The sequence below is a fragment of the Scomber japonicus genome, chromosome 11, assembly GCF_027409825.1.
Source record: "Scomber japonicus isolate fScoJap1 chromosome 11, fScoJap1.pri, whole genome shotgun sequence".
In the NCBI taxonomy this organism is placed as follows: domain Eukaryota; kingdom Metazoa; phylum Chordata; class Actinopteri; order Scombriformes; family Scombridae; genus Scomber; species Scomber japonicus.
Window position 1 is genome coordinate 27,360,342 of NC_070588.1, and position 24,974 is coordinate 27,385,315.

General features: G+C 41.4%; 2 protein-coding genes across 2 annotated transcripts; one reads left to right on the forward strand and one right to left on the reverse strand.

Annotated features, from left to right (window-relative positions):
• Positions 1-312: 312 nt before the first annotated feature.
• ttf2 (transcription termination factor, RNA polymerase II) lies at positions 313-13,526 on the reverse strand. Its single transcript, XM_053328697.1, has 23 exons — positions 13,484-13,526; positions 13,089-13,194; positions 12,545-12,631; positions 12,101-12,170; positions 11,111-11,965; positions 10,848-10,968; positions 9,840-10,028; positions 9,564-9,721; positions 9,371-9,452; positions 8,285-8,431; positions 7,895-8,045; positions 6,890-6,995; positions 6,440-6,624; positions 5,768-5,921; positions 5,589-5,680; positions 4,852-4,937; positions 3,444-3,586; positions 2,899-3,078; positions 2,434-2,492; positions 1,341-1,494; positions 1,013-1,095; positions 684-758; positions 313-532 (listed from the first exon to the last, which is right to left on the reverse strand). The coding sequence occupies exons 1-23, from the start codon at positions 13,509-13,511 to the stop codon at positions 388-390; spliced, it is 3,456 nt and encodes a 1,151-aa protein (XP_053184672.1). The 5' UTR covers positions 13,512-13,526; the 3' UTR covers positions 313-387.
• Positions 13,527-15,153: 1,627 nt separating this feature from the next.
• Positions 15,154-24,223, forward strand: cenpj (centromere protein J). The gene is made up of 18 exons (XM_053328297.1): positions 15,154-15,546; positions 16,207-16,333; positions 16,447-16,671; positions 16,780-16,924; positions 17,106-17,211; positions 17,355-18,137; positions 18,730-19,600; positions 20,071-20,203; positions 20,406-20,571; positions 21,277-21,408; positions 21,539-21,652; positions 21,813-21,924; positions 22,359-22,537; positions 22,648-22,737; positions 23,007-23,147; positions 23,273-23,357; positions 23,794-23,914; positions 24,031-24,223. Exons 1-18 carry the CDS (start codon positions 15,154-15,156, stop codon positions 24,221-24,223), a joined length of 4,116 nt encoding a protein of 1,371 aa, XP_053184272.1.
• Positions 24,224-24,974: the final 751 nt, after the last annotated feature.

Genomic DNA, 24,974 nt, shown 5'->3' on the forward strand with positions numbered 1-24,974 from the left:
AAAAGGTTGTATTTATTGTGCAAAGGACTTCAAAGCACTCACATTAACATCCATAACTTTCAATAATCTGAATTTATTTGGTTATTGTCATATCAACAAACATACACCAACAAAGCATAATACTTCCTAATAAAAAAAGTATTTAAAAACATAGTTAAAAAGGAAATAAACTCAATCAGATGACACAAATAGAAGCAAATATTTGCTTCACGTCAACAATGCTTCAGTGATCAGAAATGAAAATCACTTTGATGGAGGAAATCCTCTTTTTGTTTAACTCGATTTAACATAATAAAATGATAATTTAGAAGAGACATAGACAGATTGAATGTATGTATGTATGGCTTTCTAGTAGTGTAGCTGTGAGTGCGGTCAGTTTTCTCCATCTCAAACACCAAAAATGATTCTGAGATCAGCCAGGGAGAGTTTGGAGAAAGTGCTTCCTGTTCCTGACAGCACGTTTTGGGCCAACTCCTTTTTCTTCGCCTGCAGTGTGGAAATTTTGTCCTCCACTGTGCCTTCACACACAAACCTGTAAGCACACACATGAAACTATTAACACAGTATTTAAAAAACGAGAATAGTAACATTTTACTTTAGTTGGTCCTTTTGCAACATTGTTGTACACTGCAAGATAATAATAGTATCAAGACAAACACATTCAATGTCCTGCTGATTGTTACCTGTGGATGGTGACATCTTTACTCTGTCCAACTCTGTAGATTCGGTCACATGCTTGATCCTCCAATGCCGGGTTCCTGTCATGTAAAACATTTTCATATATCATATTCATCTTTTTTGTGATTGCATATGTAATAATATCAATTTTATTATACAGCACTTTTCAACTGAGTCTCTGCAGAAGGCAAACTAAAGAGCAATGAACAAACAGTCACTCTAAAAAACATTTAAAGATACACTGCAAATACAACTGGCAACATCAAGAAGTGTGAAGCCAACACCAATAATTACACTTTGGCTTTGTAGGAGTGCTTGTAAGTGTGTTTCTCACCAGTGCATATCAATGAGGAAGAGGTGATTCCCACCAATAAGATTGAGCCCAACCCCTCCAGCACATAGAGAGACCAGCATCACCTTTGGCAGAGAACCAGAAATACAAATTAAGATATATGTAACACTGCTTTGAGTCCAGTGCAATTACATCCGAAAATAGAAGAGGTAGCAATGTAGTGGAATTTGCTTGAATGATGAAAAAAGAAAAAATTTGGTGTCTTCATCAACTGACTTATTGAAATTTAGGGGGAAACTAAAACACAATTTCAATTTAATCTAATGGTAGTAGGTCCTATTCATGTGTTTTGTTTTAGGGTCATAGTTACCTGTGGTCCTTTAGGATTAGTGTTGAACTCTTCCACCAGTTCCATGCGGCGTTTGGGGTTGACCGTCCCGTCGATAACAGCGTATGTCAGGCCCATTTGCTTTAGATGAACCGCCACGATCTGCAGCATGCTGGTCCACTGAGACACGATCACACTGCAGGACAGAAGAAACCATGTAGGTCACACATAAGAAGGTAACATTTCAAGTCTGTGTAAAGTAAGAATAAATGTGTTTGACATACCACAGAAAAGTGTGTTGTTAACCACCCTGCCAAATTTGAATGATTCAAAAAAAAATCGCCAAATATATGAAATTAGACTTCAAAGTTGTGTAAAAATCAGCCTGTTTCTCTGCTACCAAACGTTGTGGGAGTGCCCACCGAGTCTGCTGAAACCCCGCCCCCTACCAAGTGTCACCTGTCAATCAAAGTCACCACCTCTACCCGAAACATGGACGCTGCTAACTCAGCGGCTAGCTCGGCGGCTAACTCCGCTAACTGGCTAACTGTAGACTGTAGTAACACTAGTGTGTGCTTAATGTATTTATACCTCTACAGCAGCAGGGGCGGGTTTATGCTAATGCAGCAGTGATTTTCAGACCGGCCCACTAAATCCTGAACACAGAAATCTTGAAACACAGTTTGTGAAGCCTAGCTCCACAATTCAAATCTAAATGGTTGAAATGCTTTTTACACCTTTTTTAGAAATACATTTATGACCTATTTAATGTGTTAAGAAGAAAATGTCTGAATTCATTTCACAGTCTTTAACACAGTCCTTTAAAAAGAGCATATATATACAGAGAAGCACGAAAAAGGTAAACATGTATGACACGAATCTTCTTCAGCCAAAAACTGGATAACTCCAGCTGTTAGGGAGAGATTGTGTGATATGACGGAACGCTTCAGAACAGCTGCTGAGTGGACTTTGCGGTGAGAGTGATTTGTGAGCTTTGGCAAACGCTTCCGTCGACCGAATGAATGTGTCGATATCTTTGCTGGAAGAATGTAAACAAGCTCAAATTGAAAGCGGATTTAGGATATGACGGGATGGAAAGAATGAGGTCTAAGTAAAGAGAGTTCAATGATTTTACCTTTTTTGATCATCGCTCTTCTGTCTGATTGCCCTCAGCTCAGAAACAATAGCAGAAATCTGGAAATGGAGAGAGAAAGAAAATACATTTTGAACTGAAGAAATGAACTAAAAATAACATTTGTAGAAAAACATGCAGCTTTTTGCACTACTAAACAGACTATGATGTGCTGTAGGCTGTGTTTCCTCACTTGGCATGTTGTATATTGATTTTAACCTGCATCTTATGAAAGTAACTAATGATCATTCTGCTGGTGTGTGGTCAGCTCTTAATTAACCTATAACCTTTGCTGACCCTCACTGGAGACCACTGAGAACCCCAAGAACACCAATGCGACTTCAGGCTCCGGGCTAGACAAGTCATTCCTCTTTTGATCTCGGGAGCTTCTAGTGAATAAAACACATTCTGAATAAGAGAGGTAATGTATTCTAACACAGCAGATAAACAAGTCCGCAGGGGGCCCACCTTGGTGCTCTCGCTGCTGTTCTCAAACAGATGCGAGGAGAACTGCGTGCCGTTAAGGGCCACAGTGTCTTTGGGATGAGTCCCTGATGTGGAGGGGCTGGAGGAGAGCGAGAGAGCGTTGAGCTGCTCCTCCAGTGATAAAACAATCCCATCGCCCTGCAGCTCCGTCGAGTCTAGAGTCTGAGCAGAGAGAGAGAGAGAGAGGCAGAGAGAGAGAGAGAGAGAGAGAGGCAGAGACAGAGAGAGAGAGAGAGAGAGAGAGGCAGAGACAGAGAGAGAGAGAGAGAGAGAGAGAGAGAGAGAGAGAGAGAGAGAGAGAGAGAGAGAGAGAGAGAGAGAGAGAGAGAGAGAGAGAGAGAGAGAGAGAGAGAGAGAGAGAGAGAGAGAGAGAGAGAGAGAGAGAGAGAGAGAGAGAGAGAGAGAGATATTTATCTTGCGGCTGCTTTTGCTTTTTGTGTGTATGTGTGTGCGTAAGCATCTCTTTTTAATTTAGGTCAAACCAGTCCTCCTTATCAGAGCACCGCAGTGTGAACTAGTGTGTATACCTTCTTGAGGAGAGATAGGTGACAGCAGCACTGTCGGAGGCGCAGCAGCAGTGACAGGATGTGAACGGTGCTGGATGCCTGCTGGGGCTGCTGGGAACTGGACACAGCGGGGTCAGACTGGGACATACCGAACTCACTGGCTACTGGAGGAGGAAGACACACACACAAACACACACACAAACACACACACTTTGACTTAAAAAGGGCAATAATGTCATTCACTTGTCTTACATTATAGTAAGTTACAGATCATTTTACACATACAGCTTTCTAAAAAAAACCAATAAACCAAAAAAAAACTCATGTTACACAAACACATGCTATTTCTGAGTACATATTTGGCAACAACTAGGGTTGGGCACCGAGGTCGGCACTTTTAGTGGTACCAACTGAATTACATCGGTACTACTGAGTATTGATTCACGTCTGTAGGAAATAATAATGAACTGTCTTGAAATAATAGTCACCATTCAATGAGGTCTTTTAAAGTCAGTGTCTCTGTTCAGCAATACACAAATCTTACACAGACAGTACACCACCAATCTGTACTTTTATTCTCCAGGTTGGTTAAACATACGTCATAAGCAGTTATCTCTTCACGGTTAACAGCTCCCATCCAAGCATCATTTTGTGAGAAAATTTGGTTCCAAACAGGATTTTTTAAAGGAGGGAGCTGTGTGAGAAAATAACAGATAAGCACACAGAATCTTCTTCTAGCAACTAGGTCATATGTCATGTCACGTCATTGGTCAACAGTTAATGAAACAACAATTTCGGTACATTCAGACGCATCGTTCTGGATCTGAAGGCAAGAGCAGGAAGCATGGTAGAGGGAAATGATATGGTCCTTTCTGAGAGTTTATTTCCCTGAACTTAAGGGTGCACTTCCATCATTGACCAGTGGCGGCAATAGATGCGAAATCTCATGAACATCATTATACTTAATAATGGTGTTTGATAATTATGGTTTATTTCTATATGTTCATATTTTCATACTTTCATATTGTTTTTAAAACATTAAAAATAAAAATTTAAAGTAAGAATTTTGGGATTGGGGTTGTACCGAAATGAAGTAAACCTCAGTCAAATGTGAAAGGTACCCGACCCTAACAACAATATATAACTTGAATACATTCACACACCACAGAATGGCAGATGAGGTCACATCTGAAGGGATAAAATAAGAGCAAACAAGTACAGCAAGTACATTTCAACACAGTCCAAACACAAGGTGACAGCATAATGTTTCCAAAGCATGACATCATTTTCATTATCTTACTAAAAAAAAAAAACATTTCATGTGCTCAAAACATTCCATTTAGTGCTCAGGATTGAGGTACAAATTTAACTCCATATAATCATAATTAAGCTAAAATTAAATTTAAAAAAAAAGCAGTTGACATCTCACCTTTCTCAAAGGGGTTAGAGGTGGAAGGCTTTCTATGGTCCATGTCTTTTTCTTCATGTCTCTTCAGGTAGTTCTGCAGAGTAGATCTGGAAGAAGAGCAAATCACCTGTTTACATTTTATGTTTTTATTGATCCATTTCCTGTATCCCTGAAGGCTTATCAGCATCTCATCTCCTTTTTTAACACAGTTACATTTAGACCTTGGACATGCTGTCAGCATCTTGGATGGCAGTCAGACTGTAGTTTAAAAGGGGAACATTAATTCTTCCAATCTGTAGACTTGGCCAGCTGGCCCAGAGAAGCAGAGGCCACTTTTCCCCTAACCTTGATCCTACGCTGATTAGATTTAAATGATCCACATTTTCTCCAAGTCACTTTTCCATGGTATTAATGGAAAAAATCATGAGGTCATGAAATGGTCTGTTGGAAATATTCAAAGCAAGTACCAAAAAAAACAACAACAACGATGCAGTACTAAGAGAATTTGAATAAACTGTAATATTTAAAATACTCCTGTAACACGGAACTGGTGGATGGTAATATGTCTTTTCCTTCCACCAAGAAATATACAGTGTTTTATAAGTTTAAAGAGAAAGGAAAGGAAGGAGCAAACCACCATTCCTTTGTATTGAAAGATTTAGAACCACTCTTAAAAGAAAGGGTTAATACAATGTAGACTAGAAAATGATAGTGGAGATATTTCCTCTTAACTCTTGTAAGATGAATTTGTGTGTTACCTGGATTGGGCGAAGACCACATCATACACAGCCTGCTCATCCTTAGACAGTTTGAGCTGATGCACCTCGCAGGTCCGATCAGGAAGAGATACCTGAAACATAGAACGTTAGAATTCATCCAAGATCAAGAGTGAGTGCGTGTTGATGTTTGAAGGTTGACGGTGAGTATGTGTCTTTACCAGTGGTTTTCCAGTGGAGTCCTTCTGGTCTTTGGTCCGTCGGAGCAGCAGGCTCCTCGTCAGGATGTTGAGTCTCTCTCTGCCTCTATTGGAGCCGTTGTCCACCTGCGCTTTCCAAAGTTTGTACTCATCAAACGGAGCACAACGCAGAAACCTTTGGACGCAGAGTCACACAGAGAGTGAATGAACAGAATCATGTTGGATAGCATAAAAGTATTTCAATGTCTCTACTGTTGAGCCTTTTCTTTCTCCTGCTGAGAAACTGCTTCATGCTTCTGTTATAACTGCCAAGGTGAAGATTTGGGTCTAGAATGTTTGTTTGTCTCATAATTTAGAGGATATCTGGAAAGGTTCTTTGCAGATTTCAGTAAATGAATATTAATGACATTTGGTATTTGAAATAAAAAAAATCGGAGCCATGGACTAAAGTGCAAGTGATTAGCTTCATGAATCAATTATGGAAATGTATGATACTAAATTATTATAACTTCAGTTTGTGTTGCTGCACAGTGCATTTTGCATACTAAAATAGCTGAAAAAATATCCTGTAGTTATTAAACCTTTATTAAAAAGGCTGAAAACACACATCAGTCTCATTGGAAATAATCAGAAATTGAAAACCACACATGTTAAGCATGTAAAACTCTTCTCTCCTCTGTGTTCTGGTCTTACTTGAGCAGTGAGTACATGTCCAGCAGGTTGTTCTGGATGGGAGTGCCGGTCACTGCCCAGCGTGCACGGGCCCTCAGCTGGCAAACCGCCATGGAGGTCTGTACTTTTGGGTTCTTGATGTTGTGGGCTTCGTCAAGAATCACCCGGGCCCAGGACACTCTCAGGAGAGGAGCCGAGCGTGACGGCTGAGGGGAAAGAAAACAAAATGACATGGATCACAACTTGTTTTGTTTTTTTGGTGTTTTAATTGCTGTAATTACTTCTCAAACTTGACAATATATTTTTAAAATGTAATCGCATAAAACAAACAACTTCTTGGCATGAAAGAAGTTAGTATCAGCTGCCAGCGTTTAAGCCATAAAAATGTCTGTGCTCTACCTCACAGGGAGATTATTATGTCGCAGCACTCAAGCTGATAAATGCTGCAGAATTCTGTCATTAATTACCCACCACCTTATCTGTGTCCTGGCTGGGTCTCTCTGCCTCCTCCTTCAGGACCGGGATCTCCTTAGAGACCAGACTGTATGTTGTCACCACCACATCATAATCTGCCAGCCTGAGAGAGAAACAGACAGACACTTTACTCAGCTTGACTGTGCGTGTGCATCAAAAATCCTATAAACCCCAATGATGACAGGTCATTAAAAACTTGGGATGCCTTCTTTAGAATTTAATGAGTTCATTTTGATTCTTGAAAGTATTTTGACATGACACCAACACAAGGAAATTGGCAAAGATACAAAAATAATAAGTGAAGCCGTTTCCCTGCATTGCTTTGCATGATCAACCTATTTGTAAAGAGACACTGTCTGGTCTGGTCTGGTCTGGTCTGATCTGGTCTCTGCTTTCTCTAATAAAGTTCAAACTAGGGCTGGGCGATATGGGCAGAATCAAATATCACAATCCTTTTGACCAAATACCTCGATATGGATGGATTACTATCAGTGCGATCATAAAATATTTACACAATGAGATTTTTGATAAATAATCATCATTAATGTGGATATAATGACTAAGTGGATAAAAGCAGATAAAACTGTCTGTTAAGCTTACAAAATGACACAAAATTACTGTAATGCAGCCTTTTTAAGCAGGAAAAGAAAACATTTATTCCATATTATGATATTAAGATATTCAAAATCTAAGACGATATCTATAAAATATCACAATATTAATATAATATTGATTTATTGCACAGCCTTAGTTCAAACTGTAACTGCACAAATCTGCTTATGTGTACTGTATTGGTGTTTTTGTTGTTGTTTTCTGAGGCTTCTCTGCAGCTGCTGTAATCAAAAATGCAACAAAGCAAACTTTCATTTGTTCCCAGTTCAGACCAAAGACTATGTACAGTATAAAGGACGGAGTGTAGAACAGAGACGACAATAGTTCAAATGGTGGTGGCACTGTACACAGTAGAAATATTGTGTGTGTGTGTGTGTACAGTGTCCTCACACTTTGGCACTTCTCTCGCGGTTGGTGCCGTGGTACAGATACACCGACAGCCTGCCCGTCTTGACATGTCTCTCCACCTCCATCTTCCAGTGGTGAATCAGAGAGGCGGGACAGATGATCAGAGTGCCTTTAGAAGCCACGGCGCTGGAATCTGGACGGTGAACAAACACAAAGAAATTGAAACTCGTAACATTAAATAAACTTCAATTAGTGCAACAACTAAGCAACTAAAACTCTGAGCTCTACAAAAACTATGACAACAGTAAGTCCAGCTTTCTCTTTAATTGCACTTCTTGTATTAGCCATTTGGTATTTGTGATTTATGCTGACAATACAGCTGGAATTCTTCTGAATTTTATCTGACAGACTCAAAAAAAAAGTTCTAGTTACCAGTTTTAGAGAGCCAGCCCTTCGCCTCCTTCTCTTCCTTCTTCTCGTCTTTTTTCTCTTCTTCCTTCTCTTCCTTTTTCGCCTGGATCTTCTTGGCCAACATGAGAGAAATCATAGTCAGCGTCTTTCCTAGACCCATGTCGTCCGCTGAGTCAAAAAACAGTCAGAGTGAGAAGAGGAAGAAGAAGACATAATGATGTTATTTTAAAAATAAAAAAAACACTGTTTTATATTTGCCACATCTTTAACCCTCCTGTCGTCCTTGAGTCAAGGAAGGAAGTTAGGAAGGGAGGAAGAAGGAAGGAAAGGAGGGAGGAAGGAGGAAGGAAAGGAGGGAAGGAAGGTAGGAGGGAGGGAAGAAAGAAGGAGGGAGGGAGGGAAGGAAGGAAGGAAAGAGAGAAGGAGGGAAGGAAGGGAGGAGGGAGGAAAGGAAGGAATGTAGGTGGGAGGGAGGGAAGGAAGGAAGGAGGGTGGAAAGGAAGGGAGGAGGGAGGGAAGGAAGGAATGTAGGTGGGAGGGAGGGAAGGAAGGAATGTAGGTGGGAGGGAGGGAAGGAAGGAATGTAGGTGGGAGGGAGGAAAGAAGGAAGGAGGGTGGGAAGGAAGGAAGGAAGGAAGGAGGGAGGGAAGGAAAGAGAGAAGGAGGGAAGGAGGAAAGACGGACAGAAGGAAGGAAAGAGAGTAGGAGGGAGGGAGGAAAGAAGGACAGAAGGAAGGAAGGAGGGAGGGAGGGAGGGAGGGAGGAAAGAAGGAGGGAAGGAAGGGAGGAGGGAGGGAAGGAAGGAATGTAGGTGGGAGGGAGGAAAGAAGGAAGGAAGGAAGGAAGGAGGGAAGGAAGGAAGGAGGGAAAGAAAGAAGAACAGAAGGAAGGGAGGAAGGAGGGAAAGAAAGAAGAACAGAAGGAAGGGAGGAAGGAAGGGAGGGAGGAAGGAAGGAAGGAAGAGAAGGAAGGAAGGGAGGAAAGAAGGAACAGTCAAAACAGAAAGAGATTGGGTCAATTTGACCCGGGAGGACGACACAAAGGTTAATAAGGATTTCTTATCAGTCTTCACTGTTAAATCTTCAGTGTGGGAAATGGAAAACATACCCAAAATCCCTCCACAGGGTGTCTGGGTCTCTCTCCAGAGAAGCCAAGCCAGAGCTCTCCTCTGATGGGCCAGGAGCGTCACCTGGACGACCGATCGGAAGAGGAGAATGTTATGAAAGTAGCATGAATTAAAAGAAGACAGCTGTTTCTGACTGATGAAGAACGAGACAAAGTGACTGAAGGAGGGTGTAACCTTGATGCCTTTAGGGTCTGGGATCTCTGCCTCGGGGCCAGGGCAGGTCTCCAGGGATTTGTGGAGATGGTCGATGACTTCGCTCGTGGCATTTTTCACCGCCAGCATACGGTCATTGGTCATCCTGCCGCCGTAGAAGGTGTTGCCCTGCGGGTTTGCTGGAAAACATGAAGAAGACTAAGAATTAAAGTATGTGGAGTGAATTATAGATCAAATAAATCATGATCTTTTTATTGGAGAATGTCTACACAAATGTCTGTACATGGTCAAGCCTACCTCCATACGTCTGGGTGCATCCTTGGCTAAGCTGGAGCCCCAGGGAGCTACTGGAGGCCTGCTGCGAGTAGTGTACTGGAGCAGGGGGTGCAGGGAGCAGGATGGTGCCCCCCTGCCGACTGAATGGGTTGACCTGGCTGGAACCTGGACGAGCATTGCTGCCGTTATGTCCTGTATCCTCCTGGGACTCTGAAAGTGATGGATACGTTACAGTTGCAGTGGTTAGACATACAGATCTATGTAAACTACCTTCCCAGCTGTACAATGAATTGAAGCTGTTTCTGCATATTTATGATATATTTACAGCTTGAAGTAAATGATTTAAACGCACTATGTATAATTTTCTGCCACTAAGGGTCTCTAAATCAAAGCAATAACAAAAGAGTGTTTGACGATGTCATGAAGTATCTCTCTCGTTGTCTTTTCCTGTTTTCTGTCGCCCTCGATGCCATATACTCTTAAATAAAGATCAAAGAAATGCCCGAAATATATAATTAAAAAAAAGAAATTAAAAAAACAGTGGGTCTTTGATGCTTTCCAGGGGACACAGGATGTCCAGATGGGCTGCGAGCTGAGCTTCGGCTAACATTTGCTCAGCTTGTTTCTTCTGATAACTTAAGATCCAGATGCCCTATGAGTTTAAAATATATAGTTAAGATCTAAAAAGTGGATTGTAAAAAATTTTGCTTAAAACGGCATTAAGAGTAAATTTAAGACAGCTTCTGGTAGACAACCACAATGCTGATGCCTGTGCAAAGGATATATGAAAAAATTAACAGGTGACCAAATGAAATGGACAGTTACCTTGATTTCTCTTGATTTGGATATAAAACAACAAAATATGAACCATAGGTCATTTTTCAGACTTTTAATGTGGAAAAATGATGTACTGGGCCTTTAAACCGAAGCTAAAGTGAGAGGAATCGCATGGATCAGTGCTATGTGGAGCAATCTTTAAAAATAATTATACACCCATAGTTCCTGTTGTACAGTGAGTGAGTGAGTTACCAGGTTGAGAAGCAGCAGTGAGGCTTAGTGACTCCAGCGCATCCTCCAGCTCCTTGACCTGAGTCCTCAACCTTTCCCCTTTATCTGGCAGAGCTGCCAAATTCACCGCAGACAGAGTGGCCTTAACGGGAGAGGGGAGAAAAAACAAAAGGGATGTCAGATTATTCAAACTCGAAAAATCCAGTCAGGATTCTAGTCATGTCTTATCATGTCTTTGTCACTTTTAGTCATGTCTAATCATGTCTTTGTCACTTTTTCCTCACCTTTTTCTGTTGGAGCTGTGCAGTGAGCAGGCTGTGCATTCCTTTGGGATTTGGCACCAGACCTTTGCCCTCAGAGGCTGGCTGGAAACCTGGGAAGGTGGTGAGGGTCTTTTGGACGGTAGTAATAGGAGGAGTTTTCTGAATGGCAGGCTTCACTGAAACCAGCACTACATCATCATTATCCTCTTTCTTCTTGTTGTCTTGGTGATTTTTGGTTTGACTGGACCCTGGTTGCGTTGGTTTGTTAGATGCAGAGTGTCTGGTATTGGTAGTGCTACTGGGAGCAGATTTAGAAACACTGTCTTTTAGCGTAGGGTCAGTTTTCTCATCCTGACAGGGTTCAGAGGTAGATGGCTTCTGGGTCGACTCCTGTGAGGTGAGATTGATTTTCTCAGCATGAGCAGCCTTAACACTAGAGGTAAGACTTGTTTTTTCAGCATCTCTCTGCTTGTTGTGGCTCTCTTTAATCCTATCCACCGCATCATCCTCACTGGTAGCTTTTCTCTCTTCATCCGAAACTCTCTTCTTTACTTTCATCCCCGGTGGAAGCTGTTTGCCTCTGTATTTGTCTGATCCACTCAACTTCCCTTCCTCCTCCTCTTCTTCTTTTTCTTTCGCTCCTGCACTTACACTCTTCATATTTTCTTTCTGGTTACTCTCTCTTCTTTCGCCTTTGCCACTTGCCTCAGTGTCTTTGGCCTCCTTTCGTTTCACATCGCCTCCACCACACTGCATCCTCCTCCACTCTGACTCCTCGTCCGTTTTACCCGGGGCCTTAAAGGGGTTTCGGACAGGCGGCAGACAGGAGGGCTGTATCTGTGTGTCAGATAGAGGGTTTTTTTTTTCTTTTGCTGGCTGCAATGATGGAAGACAAAAGAGAAGAAATCAAAGTGTTGGCTACGGCCAATGAGTCCCAGATATTAGTGACAGTTATTTAAGGTATATAAATAAGGGTGCATATGGTGATATCTGTGGCAGGTGATGTCTTACTGGAGTCCAGGGAACGTTTCCACACCATCTCTGGCCGGCTTTTTTACCCATCATACACCGGTAGAACAACCTGGAAAATAAAGGATAAACTTCAGGATGACAGATTAAACCCCATCAACAGCTGATGTGTGGTCACATAGAAACAGGCATCTTCTTGTTCTTGTGCCTTTAATTAAAGACACTTAACTCTTTTCAGTGTAACAGGAAGTGAATGAGAGTGCCAACGTCTTAAAAATGCTATGTGCAGCGTTTTGTGTTTCTCAAACTTACAATTTATTTTAAAACTGTATTAAGAGTGATTAGTTAAAGCATGTTATTTGAGTTCTCTGTATTAAGGTTTCTGTGTACTGTAGGTCCTCCTTATTTGTTATGGGGCTGTTTTTATGCCAAAGTTACACACTCGTCCTGTTTCAGATGCATAAAGCAATCAAACTGCACACCCACTTGTGGTTCTGTTGCTGTTGATTGAAGGTGAGAGCTTGGAGTTCCACCACTGAATCTTCATGATGGAGGCAGTGGGAGGGGGTGATGCTGTTGGGAATAAATGATGGTGATAATGCTGATCAAAAACAGGAACATTAATCTGTACAGCTACCAAAGTGGCAGATGGAGTTCAAAATATGTCATACAACTGAAATAATATGCAATTAAAAGCACAATCAGGGTTCCCACACATTTAATACCAATGCATTTTCAATACTTTTCCATAACCCAATTTATTTCCATGACTTCATTTCCATGACCTAACCCTCTGATGAGAAGTTGGTGCATTACACTATTAAAAGCATGGAATATAATACTAACACATGTTAACTGAGGCTATATGTGTATTACTCAGGCATCTGTAATGACGAACTTAACTCAACACTTCAATATAATAAGCGTTTATAATACACACTACAGCTGTGGTGGCTTCAACCTCTGCTAGTTGATCTCTAATGTTGTTTCGACAGCTGAGTTGCAGGTTATTAGAGAAGAAAACACCAACCTGGCTGGATGACTGAAATCACAGCCTTGCTTGTCAACGCAGACGTAGAAGCTTTTGCCTTTATTTGGTCCATCTTTAACTCCCGTTTTTAACATGCACACGTTTCCTGTATGAGGACATAGAGAGCGAGTTATTAAGCAGCTTATACAAAACCTTATATTTATTAGTATAAGTTAGCAAGAGAAATGAGTGGGACAAGTACGTTTGCTTGTTTAATGTTAGCACAACATTGAACACTACACACGCCATTCAAATAAACTGCGATGTCACGCACATAACAATGTGTAAGGGAAGAGAACAGATATGATAGCATGAATGTGACTTCTGGAAACTAAACACAACATCTAACTTTCTACTTTAAACTAAAGTAAAATCATTAACTTGTTACGACTTACCGTGTACTTCACATAAAACCTTCTCCATACCGGTGAAGAAAAATGCAGCAGCAGTTTTACTTTCAACTGCCAGTAAGGGAAGTCCAATATTTTGTATCGACCAATCGCATTCCTCAGAAAGCACATCCGGTGTCTTATATCAGCATAAAAGTCTTCGATCGGTTTATGTTTTTTTGTTTATTTATTTCTTGTAGTATGTGTGTTGTTTTTTGATGTATGTGTGTTTTTATGGACCGAACTGGTCTGAAATAAAGATTGAATTGAACATAAGATAAAATGTCACTTCTGTCCAGTGGCGATTTTAGACCCTTTTAAGGGGTGCTCAAGCACTCCTAAATTTGACCTAAAATAAGTAAATTATCATTGTATTTTTCCCCTGTCTGTTAGAGATGAGACAAACACTTGTGCTACAGGTTGAAATGGTTTTATTTTAACAGGTCTAATGTACTCTGGATAGTTCTATCATAAAATATAGTTTTTCCCTCAGGGTTCATTAACTATCTCTGTAAAAATCTGAATTATTCTGAACCATTATTATTATACATTACAGCAGACCACCCTACTGTATTGGTGTAATTTACGTTATCCAGTGAAATTAATTATTTTAATTGCTAATTAAGGGCATTGTATGTCAAATTCTCATTAGGAGCTGAGCCCCCCTAAAGGTCTGCTCCTAGAATCGCCCCTGTTTCTGACAAAGCTAACAGTAACGTTATAGTGATATATACAGTAATGTATATAATAAGTAATAAAGGTTAAACATATAAAGTAAAACGTTTGACCAATATACGTTGTATTAGTTTGATGGACCTTTATTCTGAAATATTTTGTCCAGAACAGGAAAACTCTAATTTGATACAAATGTTACATTTAAATTTATCGTGAGAATGTGTGTTTAGACTATTTAAGTATTTCATGCGAATAAAAAACAAAGCCACATTTTAATTAATTTAGCCAAACCGGCGATTTTAACCTATTTCAACCATACAGTCTATGATTTCAACAGACAGCTGAACTACATTACCCATAATGCAGCTGCTCCCATAGTCGTTGTTCGCACTCTCGCGGGCTTTGTTTTGATATGGCGGCAGGCTTCGAAAGTTCGGTTTGTTATGTCTCCGTGAAGTTTGACTCCAATTGTTACGCCTTTCATTTGAGTTACAGGTAACTCTTATATACTTTTACTAATGTTGCTTCGTCGCTGCAGTGTAACAACTGTAAAAAATATAACATTTTTGTTTGTCAAAACGTAGTTTGCCAAGAGCAGTCATATCACCACGGCAGCCTTTTAAATGTAGCTGTTTTAGTAAGAGGACATTCAGTTTAATGGCTAAATGTGGGCTAGCTAACTAATTTACATAGTATTTATGTTGTCGTCTTGTCAGTGGTTGAGTCGTTTCTCTTCGTGAATATCAATGACTTAACGTTTATATGCTGTTGCTAACCAAACACTCCTGATAAACAGATCCTGCTGTCATGGCAGGCAGTTGAAGCAAAGTAGCTAACGTTATGTCAGTTACTCTAAATAGTTTTCCTGGATCTAGGCATCATCTAGCGTGTTGGACAGAGTGTTAGTTCGCGATGTGATTAACCCTTAACCTGTCACTGTAATCGTTTTCGTTCAAATCCCAGATTAGCTCGTCTCAGCCTCCCTATGCAGCTCGGCCATCATGTCATCTCCAGCTGAGCTTCGATACTCCCAGGCGAACTTTTTGGCTCGCTGCATGCCAAGTAGCACCAGAGCCGGGGTGATTCTCAGCCCTTGCCCAGAGTTGGCTGGCTCCCTGAGGTACGTCTCCTCGGTTGGAGCCTCTGGATCCCCACCACTGGGACCAGACGACTCCTTCGCCTCCGATTTCGCCCCCCTGCCCGCCTCTACGGACAGCAGCTGTGTTTATGTGGATGGCTTTGCTGGATTACCTGGAGGAGAGAGGGCTGGGACTGACAGGCTGGTAAACGGGGTGTACTCGCTTCCTCCAGGAAATTTAAATGGAGAGTTGGACAGTTTGGAGGAGATGACTAGCAGAGATGAGGAGCTGCCCGTGATGATGAAGCTAGAACAGGTAAAGAAGCCAGTGTCACCTTAAAAAGACTAGGACGGATATTGACTATGTATTGAATCTTGAGATTGCTTTTATATTTGAACCATAGAGCACACGTTTGGTGCCAAAATGAACACTACAAATACAGTTTAATGCTGAGTCAATCATTTTTTAAATGACCAGCTGAAATTGACAGCCCTTCCCACTGCCATGCAATCTAATTAAATAGACATCAATTTGAAAATGTAATTGCTGACTTTCAATACCTGAACAGAATTTGTGATTTAGTATATTGACACTAGGAGAAGCTCCCTTTGTTATAGTGGTATTAGTGACAAAATTGAGGCAGAGTGAACCCCTTATGGGCATGTTTCCAGCTTTAACAACTCATCATATCAAGTGTTAATCATGTCAGTGTGTTAATTGTATTAGCTGCTTCCTGTTTACACCCCCACCGCCAGTACAGACACTGACATAGCCACTCTTTGTCTCGCCCTGCTATTATTAGTGTTTTTCCTCTAATGCTATTAATACCTGCAAAGTCAGTGAACAATTTAACCTAATTACCAAACTGGTCACACTTTGACCAGTTTGGCTACTTTTAGTGTAACTTAGTGAGGCACTCATTATGGTAGTATTATCTATGCAGCTAATTAAATTGTAACGTGTGTGTTGGTGCAGTTGAGGAAGTGGCAGCAGCACATGCAGGAGCAGCTTAAAGCCCACCAGCTAGAGGAACTCCTTCGCCTCCAGGAGGAGCAGCAGAAGCTGCTGGGAATGATGAATGGATCCCAGCACTGCATTGATGGTAACTGGGAAAAATGTCTGCAATTTTGTTGATCTTTACCCTGAGCTGTGACTTCTTCATGTATGTGTATATATGTACTTCCACACATTTAGAGACTGTGATGTATTTTACAGATCACACACAGAGTTCAGGGCTGTCAGGAGCCGAGTGTGAGGAGGACACACTCCAGCAGGGCTTGCATCACAGACAGAATCCATACAACCCCACCATTAACTGCCATGGGTTCCCAAAACCCTCTAACTGTGGCCCCCAACAGGAGCAAGAGCTCACACAGGCAGGAAGACAGGTGCAGCTACCAAGGAGTCAAAATCTTGAAGAGGTGTACGATGAAAAAGAGGGTGAGGCAGACAGTGTTGTTTTTAGCCTAAGATGAAAAGCAAAAGGTTTTGAACATATCATTGTGATTTATTAAAATTGTGAGGTGAAGTTGTAACCATGTTTTGCAGTTCCAACAGATACATGGAGCTCCATAGAAGATGACCAGGAACACAGCATTGATTATCAGGAGAATGATGCCACATTAATACCAAGAAATGGCACGGATTTGACTGAAGACTCTAGTAATAAAGAAGACACACTCTTACAGGACAGGTTAGTACTGTAATCTATTATTTTAAACATTGTATTCAATGTTAATATGAGACTCTGATGAAGAGATCAACCAAGGCATGCATACAGCAAAAACATGTCAATGTTGCTTTTCATATGAGTGTGTTAATAATCTTGTCTGTATGCATGTTTACTTTTTGTGTGTGTGTGTCTCTCTCTCCAGACCTATTAAGCCAGGCATTGGGGGTCAGAAGCAGACGTTTGAGGAGCTGTTGGAGGAGCAGTTGAGGCTGGAGGAGCAGAGGCTGAAGTCTGCCAGGAAGCAACAGGTCAGAACATAGCGAGGGTCTCCTAAAAACAGATAGTTAAACAGACAATTAAATGAGTTTTCTAATTGAGATCTACATCAAGTTTTTCAATGTGACAAAACAGCCACATTTCATTCACAATGTGTCTCTTCACCTTTTTATAGAGTCAAGGTGAAGCTGAAACTGTGAAAGCTCCTCCCAAAAGAGCCTTTCTGAAGCGGGGCGAGGGCCTCTCGAGATTTACCAACAATCGCAAAGCTTCTTTAACTAAGAAGGAGGTGAAAAAAGACTCCAAAACACAACCCAAGGCCCGAGTCATCTCCCGCAGCAACTCAGAGCCTGCATCCTTCCAGAGAGGTGGCACAAATGGACTCCAGCGTAAAACCGTCATACTTAACAAGGAAAACCGACTGAGAGGATCTAGCTCACCACCTCAGGACGTCAGATTTGAGAGTAAAGCAGCACGGACAAAAGTTTTGGGCAGCCTTCAAAGACGAAACACAGACGGAGCAGAGTTTATTCAATCTGACACAGATGGCAGACAAACCAAACAATATCAACCGGGGCAAGTAAAGGAGCAGAGTGTCAGAAAAGCAGGTCAGTCGGCTCAGGCTGCGAGGAGACCCGCTCAAAACACGCAGCCGAACCCTGTAACCAAGCAGGTGGGCTTGTTAAGAGAGCTGAGTAAGGCTGAAAATGATGCTGCCAGAGAGAAAAGTTCAAGAGTGGAATTACTGGAAAGAAGAACAGGGTCAGAAGAAGGAGGAGGAGGAAGAGGAGGAGAAAAAGTAGCTCCACAGGACCCGTTTGAGCTGTCATTCCAGGAGAAACTGCAGCGTTGGGAGTGTAACCAGCATGTTGAAAACATGGAGCTGGGAGAGTTCGAGCTGCTGGAGCAAGCGGCAGAGGAGCTGTCCTTCTCATCCAACTCCTCCTTTGTTATGAAGGTGCTTTTATTTATTACTGTGTTTAAAGTTAGAGATATACTATCACATTCCTAGAGACCAGATGTAATTTATTGTCATTTTTACCATACACTTCTGCAAGGCGTAATGAAAGACTGTTTCACTTGGAATCAAAGTGCAAGGAGTTACACTAAAAGCAAACACTTCAGTTTGCTGACTGATACTGGATTTTTGGGGCTGATGCCGACAGGATTAAAAAAAAAAAAAAAGATATCGATATGTCACCTGATCATTTTATATATAAAGAATATATATACACAAACATACATTTTTTTCGCAATGATCCCTTAAAGATGTGCCAAAGATATGTAATGAAGGCATGAAATTTTAACATTGACAATAAGCTTTATTGTATAAAATGACATCAATGAACTGAAACAGTAAACTTCACTGGGAATTTAATAGATATGAATAACTATAACTAAATAGCAAAAAACATAACAAAAAAACATGTACATATATTAAACTTGAAATAAGAAAAAGGAGCTACTGTTCAGCAGTCTGTGGGAGGAATCTGAGAACTCTGTAGCTGCCTGTGTGATATATATTTTTAAACACTGTTCTGTACTCGCAGGTTCTTCTAATGGACCAGCAGCACCAACAGCTGCACGGCGCCAAGGGGCTCCACCCGCGACGCCTGTCATCTACCCCCATCAAGTCCCCTCCCAGAGTTGCACTCCAGAGGTGCAGTATCGTTGGACGCAGTGGCGTTACGGTGTCTAAAAGCAGCTCAGTGAACTCAGCAGCATTTGTGGCGAAGGTAATAGACAATACAGTCAAGGACAAAGTGAGCATTGAGAATGAGGAGGACCGTGACAGCGGGAGAGAAGAGAAACAGGAGAACTGTGATGTGTCATCCTGTGGCGGCTCTGAATTCGAAGTGGAGGAAGTGACGGTCAAGGCACCTATGTTTCCCAGCGTCCTTTGCTTCCCTGCGCCGTCTAACCCACCATACGACAAGCGATCTTATCAAGACGAGGACAGCTGCAGAGACTCGGCTTCAGATGTGACGCAAGGGGACGAGGAGGAGAGCGACAGCGTCCTCAGCAACACAGAGGACTCCACGCTGATAGAGGACAAAGAAGGCCGGCAGGAGAGAGTCGTGTTTGACGACGATGACACGTGGAACGACCTGGAGGTTACTCCCATCGCCATTGACAGTAGAGGAGCGAGCCCAGTTTCCAAGGAAACGGCCAGTAGAATGTCGCCACCAGAGCGGACTATGCAGAGAAAGGTGGCAGTGACTAAAGTTGTGGATTTGGACATGGGCACGGTCACCAGTTCAGTCAGTCATGAGCCAGATCCTCCTCCTCCTCTTCCTCCTGCCTCCCAGCTCATGACAAGACTCTTCCCCTCACTCAAGCCAAAGACCCTGAATGCACCTCTTCCTCCTTCTGCTGTTACCTTTGCTGCTTCTGAGTCCAGAAAGGCAGAAGAGGAGACAGGTGAGACTAATGACTGTAGACTGTTTAATGTAACTACACAGAAACAGTCACTGCCAGGCACACATGAATTTCATTTCTAAGTTATAAAGATGAAAAAAAGAAGTTTGGTTTGAAGATGAAGCAAGTGAAATATGCAAGATGACAAGGCTGTAACTAATTATTGTTTTATTATCAATATCTGTTGTTATTTATTCAAGTAATTGATGTACTGTGGAGTCTGGTTTATTTATAACTTTAAATCTCTAGTTTGTAATGTGAAACAAAGTAATGAGGACATTTGAGAAGCTGCTACCAGTGAATGTTAGTCATTTTTGCTCTTATAGTATCAACTGGTCAAAGGTCAAAACATAAAAGTAGTCATAGTTTTTAAGCGTTTCTATCACAGAGGTAGTTAAAAGCCAGATTATCCATCAGTGTGCAATTGGTATTATTTTTATTTTCTGTGTGCGTGTGTATGTGTGTGTGTCCAGGCCAGCAGATACAGTCTAGACAGCTGAGGGAGAGACTGGCTGAGCTGGAGATCGAGATCGAGCGCTTTAAGAAGGAAAATGCCGCCCTCAGCAAACTCAGACAGGAGAATGAGAAGAACCAGGAAAACCTCAGGTGATACATCTATCTGCTACTGATGTTATTTTTCAAGTTTTATTATTTTATGTGTATTTTCCTTCCCTCAGTTTGGTATTATTTTGGATAATCAGATTCGGTAAAGACTTGATTATTTAAAATCAAGAGTTGAAACATTTGCTGACTGTTCTGAATGAGTAATAATACTGTTTTTTGTCTCCTCTGTTATTGTGTTTTTTAGGAAGGAGCGTCTGGAGTTTGAGCAGATGAAAACAGAGGAGCTGGCTAAATTTGAGGAGTACAAGAGAGAGGAAAACAGGAAGCTGCAGAAGGAGCGCAAACTGTTTGAGAAGCACGCCTCCGCTGCCAGAGCCATACCTGACAAGAAGGAACGAGAGGAGATCCAGGTGATATACACACACACACACGCCCAGCATTACACAGCACACAGACTTCGCTAGTGACCAGCAGTTGTTTTCCTCAGGAGTGGGTGAACACATAACGAGAGGGGTGTTTCATAAAGCAAGATTACCAGTTAAACCAGGCTTACTCCACTAAGTCGGGTTTATTTTCAGGAAAGTCTGACTTCTCTGTGAATTGATGTTTAGAGTCTGCCTTTGAAAGTCAGCTCTTGAGCCAGACTTGAATTAGCTCAGCATCAGCTCAGAGTTTTTATGAAAAAGTTAAGTCCTGGTTTGGTTTGTTACACTCACTTAAGACAGGATTTTCACAATAAAATACTGCTTTTATGACACTTTTGGCATATGATGGCACTCTTAATAAAGATGGGAGGAAATCAGATCAGTGAAATTGTGGAGCTTTGTCATTAAAGAGTTAATAAGTTCCATTTATAGCCCTGCTAACTAGGTGCCGGTAAAAACTAATTCAAATTCAGATTATAGAATTATAGATAATAGAATATTAACTATGTAACTGAATGTTTCCTGTTGATGTTGGAATTTTGTATTGTTTAGACCCATTCTCACTCATTTAATGTACTTACAGATTTTAAGTAATAAAACAGTAATTACAGATTACATTTAACAATCCAAACCAATGTAAATAGATGGCACTTCCCTTTTTTAAATTGTCCTACTTGCTCTCTCTGCCAGGAGTTGAAGCAGCAGCTGAGCTCCCTGCAGGAGGAGGTGAGGAGGAAGGAGGGCCGTTGGAGCTCCACACACAGCCGCCTGCGGCAACAGATCGACTCCCTCAGCCAGGACAACAGCTCTCTGAGGGACGAGGTACCCGTCTGACCTAAAAAAAAACAAAAAACATATATATATATATATTTATTTATTTGGTATTCTAGTTTAGTTGTAGCTGATATATCTGGTTGTATTATAGTTAACATCATTTCTCCTTCCATTTGAGGTCCGCATGTTGGAAAAGCTTCGCCTCAGTGGCTTGAAGAGAAACCCTGTAGAGGCAGAGAAGGACAAAGACATGAAAGACGTGTCAGCTGTTACCAAAGGAGTCAAATTTGCTGTGAGCATGTTTACACTCTATGATTGGTCACAGCATTTTAATTGTATGACAGTTAAAAATGATTTCCATTTCCAGATCAATGCAGCTGCTTTGATGATCTCTTTAAATCTTTGTCTTTGTATCACATGGAAAACATGGACTTCTCTCTTTCTGTTGTCAGAGTCCTCTTGACTCTAGAGGAAGCAGCAGCAGCAGCAGCAGCTTTGCTCCCCAGATGAACACTGCTGCAGCCACTAGAGGGAGCTGCAGGGAGAGCAGTCAGGCTGCTACAGGTACACTGACCACAGGTAAGAAAAAACAAACATCTATCATTAGATTGACTTTCTTTCTTTATTCTGTGAAAGTGAAGCAAATGGATTTTGGAGTTAAAGGTTTTTGCAGACCTTTTAACTTAATTTGATAACTTTTCCTACTATGACAAGTCAAATGTGTGTTGTGAAAAAGGCCTAACTAGAGTTTTGACATGTCACAAAGATGCTTGTTTTTATTATGTTTAGAGCAAGTAAATGTTCTATGTTTAAGTCACAATTATTCTCCTACTTCAGAGTGACTAAACATGTAAACTCAGAGTTAATCAGTTGTATTTATGTGCCCAAATTTAGTCTCCACAATTTAGTTAACTCTCAGTTTATAAAGGATTGACTGAACATTGTTTTGATAGTTGAAAGTGATCAGAACATTTTTTTCTTTTCTTTGGTGTTTTCAGGAGGAAGGAAAAGCAGTCTGAGGAGGCCATCAGGTCCAGGCTCCTCTTCTTCATCCTCCTCTTCTTCATACTCAGTGCCTTGCAGGAGGACAGAGGAGAGGACAGAGGAGAGGTCACCACCTGCCAGCAAGAGTCACGACAAACCGCCAAACCACGAATATTCACACAGCTGCTCTCTGGTAAAAGAGGATGTTACTGATGTTAAATCTCTGATCTAATAAATCTATACAAACCCGTCCATGTCCATGTTTGGAGACAAGAATTTAAAGTTCAACTCTTTTCACTGCAGAAAATAACTAGACTGCCAGATGAAGCAGACTGTGATGAGGCCAGAGAGATGGAATCAGCTCAGGAAGTGATCACACACCCTGATGGGAAGGTGAGGAAGCAGGAAGATGCATCGTTTCGTACATCATCACACCGCAATATGAAATCCTGAGAGCTCTGCACTGATCAGTCAGGCTAGCAACCCTGCTTCTTATTGTTCTAGAGTTAGTTGTTCTTGAGTTAACTATCAGTTAAGTTAGAAAAGGAAGCTCAAACAAAAAAAAGCTAGTTAATGGTGACAGAAAATATTTACTAGATCCAGAATTGAGTTAAATATGACCTGAAACTGAGGGTAACTTGGAGTTTATCTTTTCATTCCAGACAGAGAAGGTTCTGCCCAGTGGAGATCGCCTCATTGTGTTCTCCAACGGGACCAGGAAGGAGGTTTCAGCAGACGGACTGACTGTCAAAGTCACTTTCTTCAACGGAGACACTAAAGAGATCACAGCCGACCAGAGAGTGGTGAGATGTTAGCCAGGGAGATGGAAAAAATACTCAAAAGGAATGTAGAAAGTGTGCATTGGTTTTTACTGGAGAGTTGTCTGCTGTGTAATCACTCTCATCACTGCTCTGCTCCTCCTGGTCAGATCTACTACTACGCCGAGGCTCAGACTACACACATCACATACCCAGACAGCATTGAGGTCCTGCACTTCCCCAACAACCAGACTGGTGAGAGCAGCTGTTTGTAACAACACTCACATTAACTGTAGAGAGTCTGTTGCATTGAAGAGAGCAGTGAATATTCCATGTCCACTACTATTCATTCCATTTTTGATATGGTTCGGGCTGCTATATAGAGCAAGAAGTTTGAATTCAGACAGTCAAATGAAATGTTTAACAGTAAATATAGTGCACAGTAGAGTTAACAGGTAGTGATTTCCACACAGCCTTGTCATCTGGTGCTTCTGTGTTAATCTAGTTGGCAAATACTGGTTTAAAAAAACATTTTAAGTGCATACTAACTTTGTTTTTACAAAGCTTACACTGAAAATAAAAAACAAAACAAAGCAGGTTATGAATTTTGGATAACAAAATGAAAACCAGTGATTTGAACAAACACTGTGCTGCACATAATACTTTACATCGTCTTGTATTCCCGCTCCAGAAAAGCATTTCCCAGACGGCCGAAAAGAAATCACCTTCCCAGATCAGACGGTGAAGAACTTGTTCCCTGACGGCAGAGAGGAGAGCGTGCTGACAGACGGCACCATCATACAGGTCAACCCGTAAGTCACAGTCACCACTCTCTACTATCGATGACAGAAGTTCGTTTCGGTTTTAAAAATGTCACCTGCTCTATCAACACCTTTTTAAATGAGTGTAAATGTATGCTCTGTGTCAGGGACGGCACAAAGGAGATTCATTTCAACACGGGTCAGAAGGAAGTCCACACCTCTGACTACAAGAGGAGAGAGTATCCAGACGGCACAGTGAAGACTGTCTACACAGACGGAAGACAGGAAACTCGCTACCCTACAGGACGGATCAGGATCAAAGACAAAGATGGGAACATGATCCTGGACAACAAGGCATAGCGAAAAAATACTGTCTCAAAACACATTTCAATACAACTACGAGCCTCCTACTAATCAGAGTGATCTCCTGCTGCCCTCTGCTCTGCAGGGAGGTCAGCTAGTTGACATTTGGTGCTTTTCCTCTTCAACTCACTCCTGAATACTTCTACGTGCTGTCATGTTTTGTCATGTTATTTATTTGTATTTTAAAGTGAGGAAGTTGAGTCTTTTGAATGTTATTGCAGGGCATTACACATCAGTGTCAGACCTCTTCCTTCTTAAACATCCTCTGTGGAGTTTTCTTTAAAACTATTTATGTTTACATTGTGTTACTCACCAAATGAACCGTGTTCATTCATCGCATTCAGCTACATTTCTGTGTGCATTACAGCCACCTGTCAATCAGGGAGTAGCATTAACTGAGCTGCAGGTATGTGTCACATGTTCAGTTACATGTGTACAAACTAAATAGGGAGCCACTCCTAAAAAAAAACATGACTCCATCACACCCCTAGTGCTCAAAGTCCATAGAGTATCTTCAGGTCTAAAACAGCTGAGTCCTGACTGATGCTGCTAATGAGCTAGCAATTATTCAACTGAACTCATTCAGAAAAGAGATATTCATTGAAAATAGTTTCACTGAAATCCTCAGTTCTCACCAAATCTGTCAGTGATGCAAACACTTTTTTTGTTGAGTTGACATTTTATAATGAAATCTTTACAGTTTTTTTGTTGGTGTCAGGATGTTTTTGGCTTTAAATCCAACAACCAA

Excerpts from the sequence above, each read along its gene's own strand:
- ttf2 (XM_053328697.1), bottom strand. The coding sequence starts at position 13,511 with ATGGAGAAGGTTTTATGTGAAGTACACG. Across the intron at positions 3,587-4,851 it reads CTCTAACCCCTTTGAGAAAG|TAGCCAGTGAGTTCGGTATG; the intron begins GTGAGATGTCAA and ends TTCCTCCTCCAG. Across the intron at positions 1,495-2,433 it reads AAGAGCGATGATCAAAAAAG|TGTGATCGTGTCTCAGTGGA; the intron begins GTAAAATCATTG and ends TCTGTCCTGCAG.
- cenpj (XM_053328297.1), top strand. The coding sequence starts at position 15,154 with ATGTCATCTCCAGCTGAGCTTCGATACTCCCAGGCGAACTTTTTGGCT. Across the intron at positions 20,204-20,405 it reads AAGAACCAGGAAAACCTCAG|GAAGGAGCGTCTGGAGTTTG; the intron begins GTGATACATCTA and ends TGTGTTTTTTAG. Across the intron at positions 21,653-21,812 it reads CCAAAGGAGTCAAATTTGCT|AGTCCTCTTGACTCTAGAGG; the intron begins GTGAGCATGTTT and ends TTCTGTTGTCAG.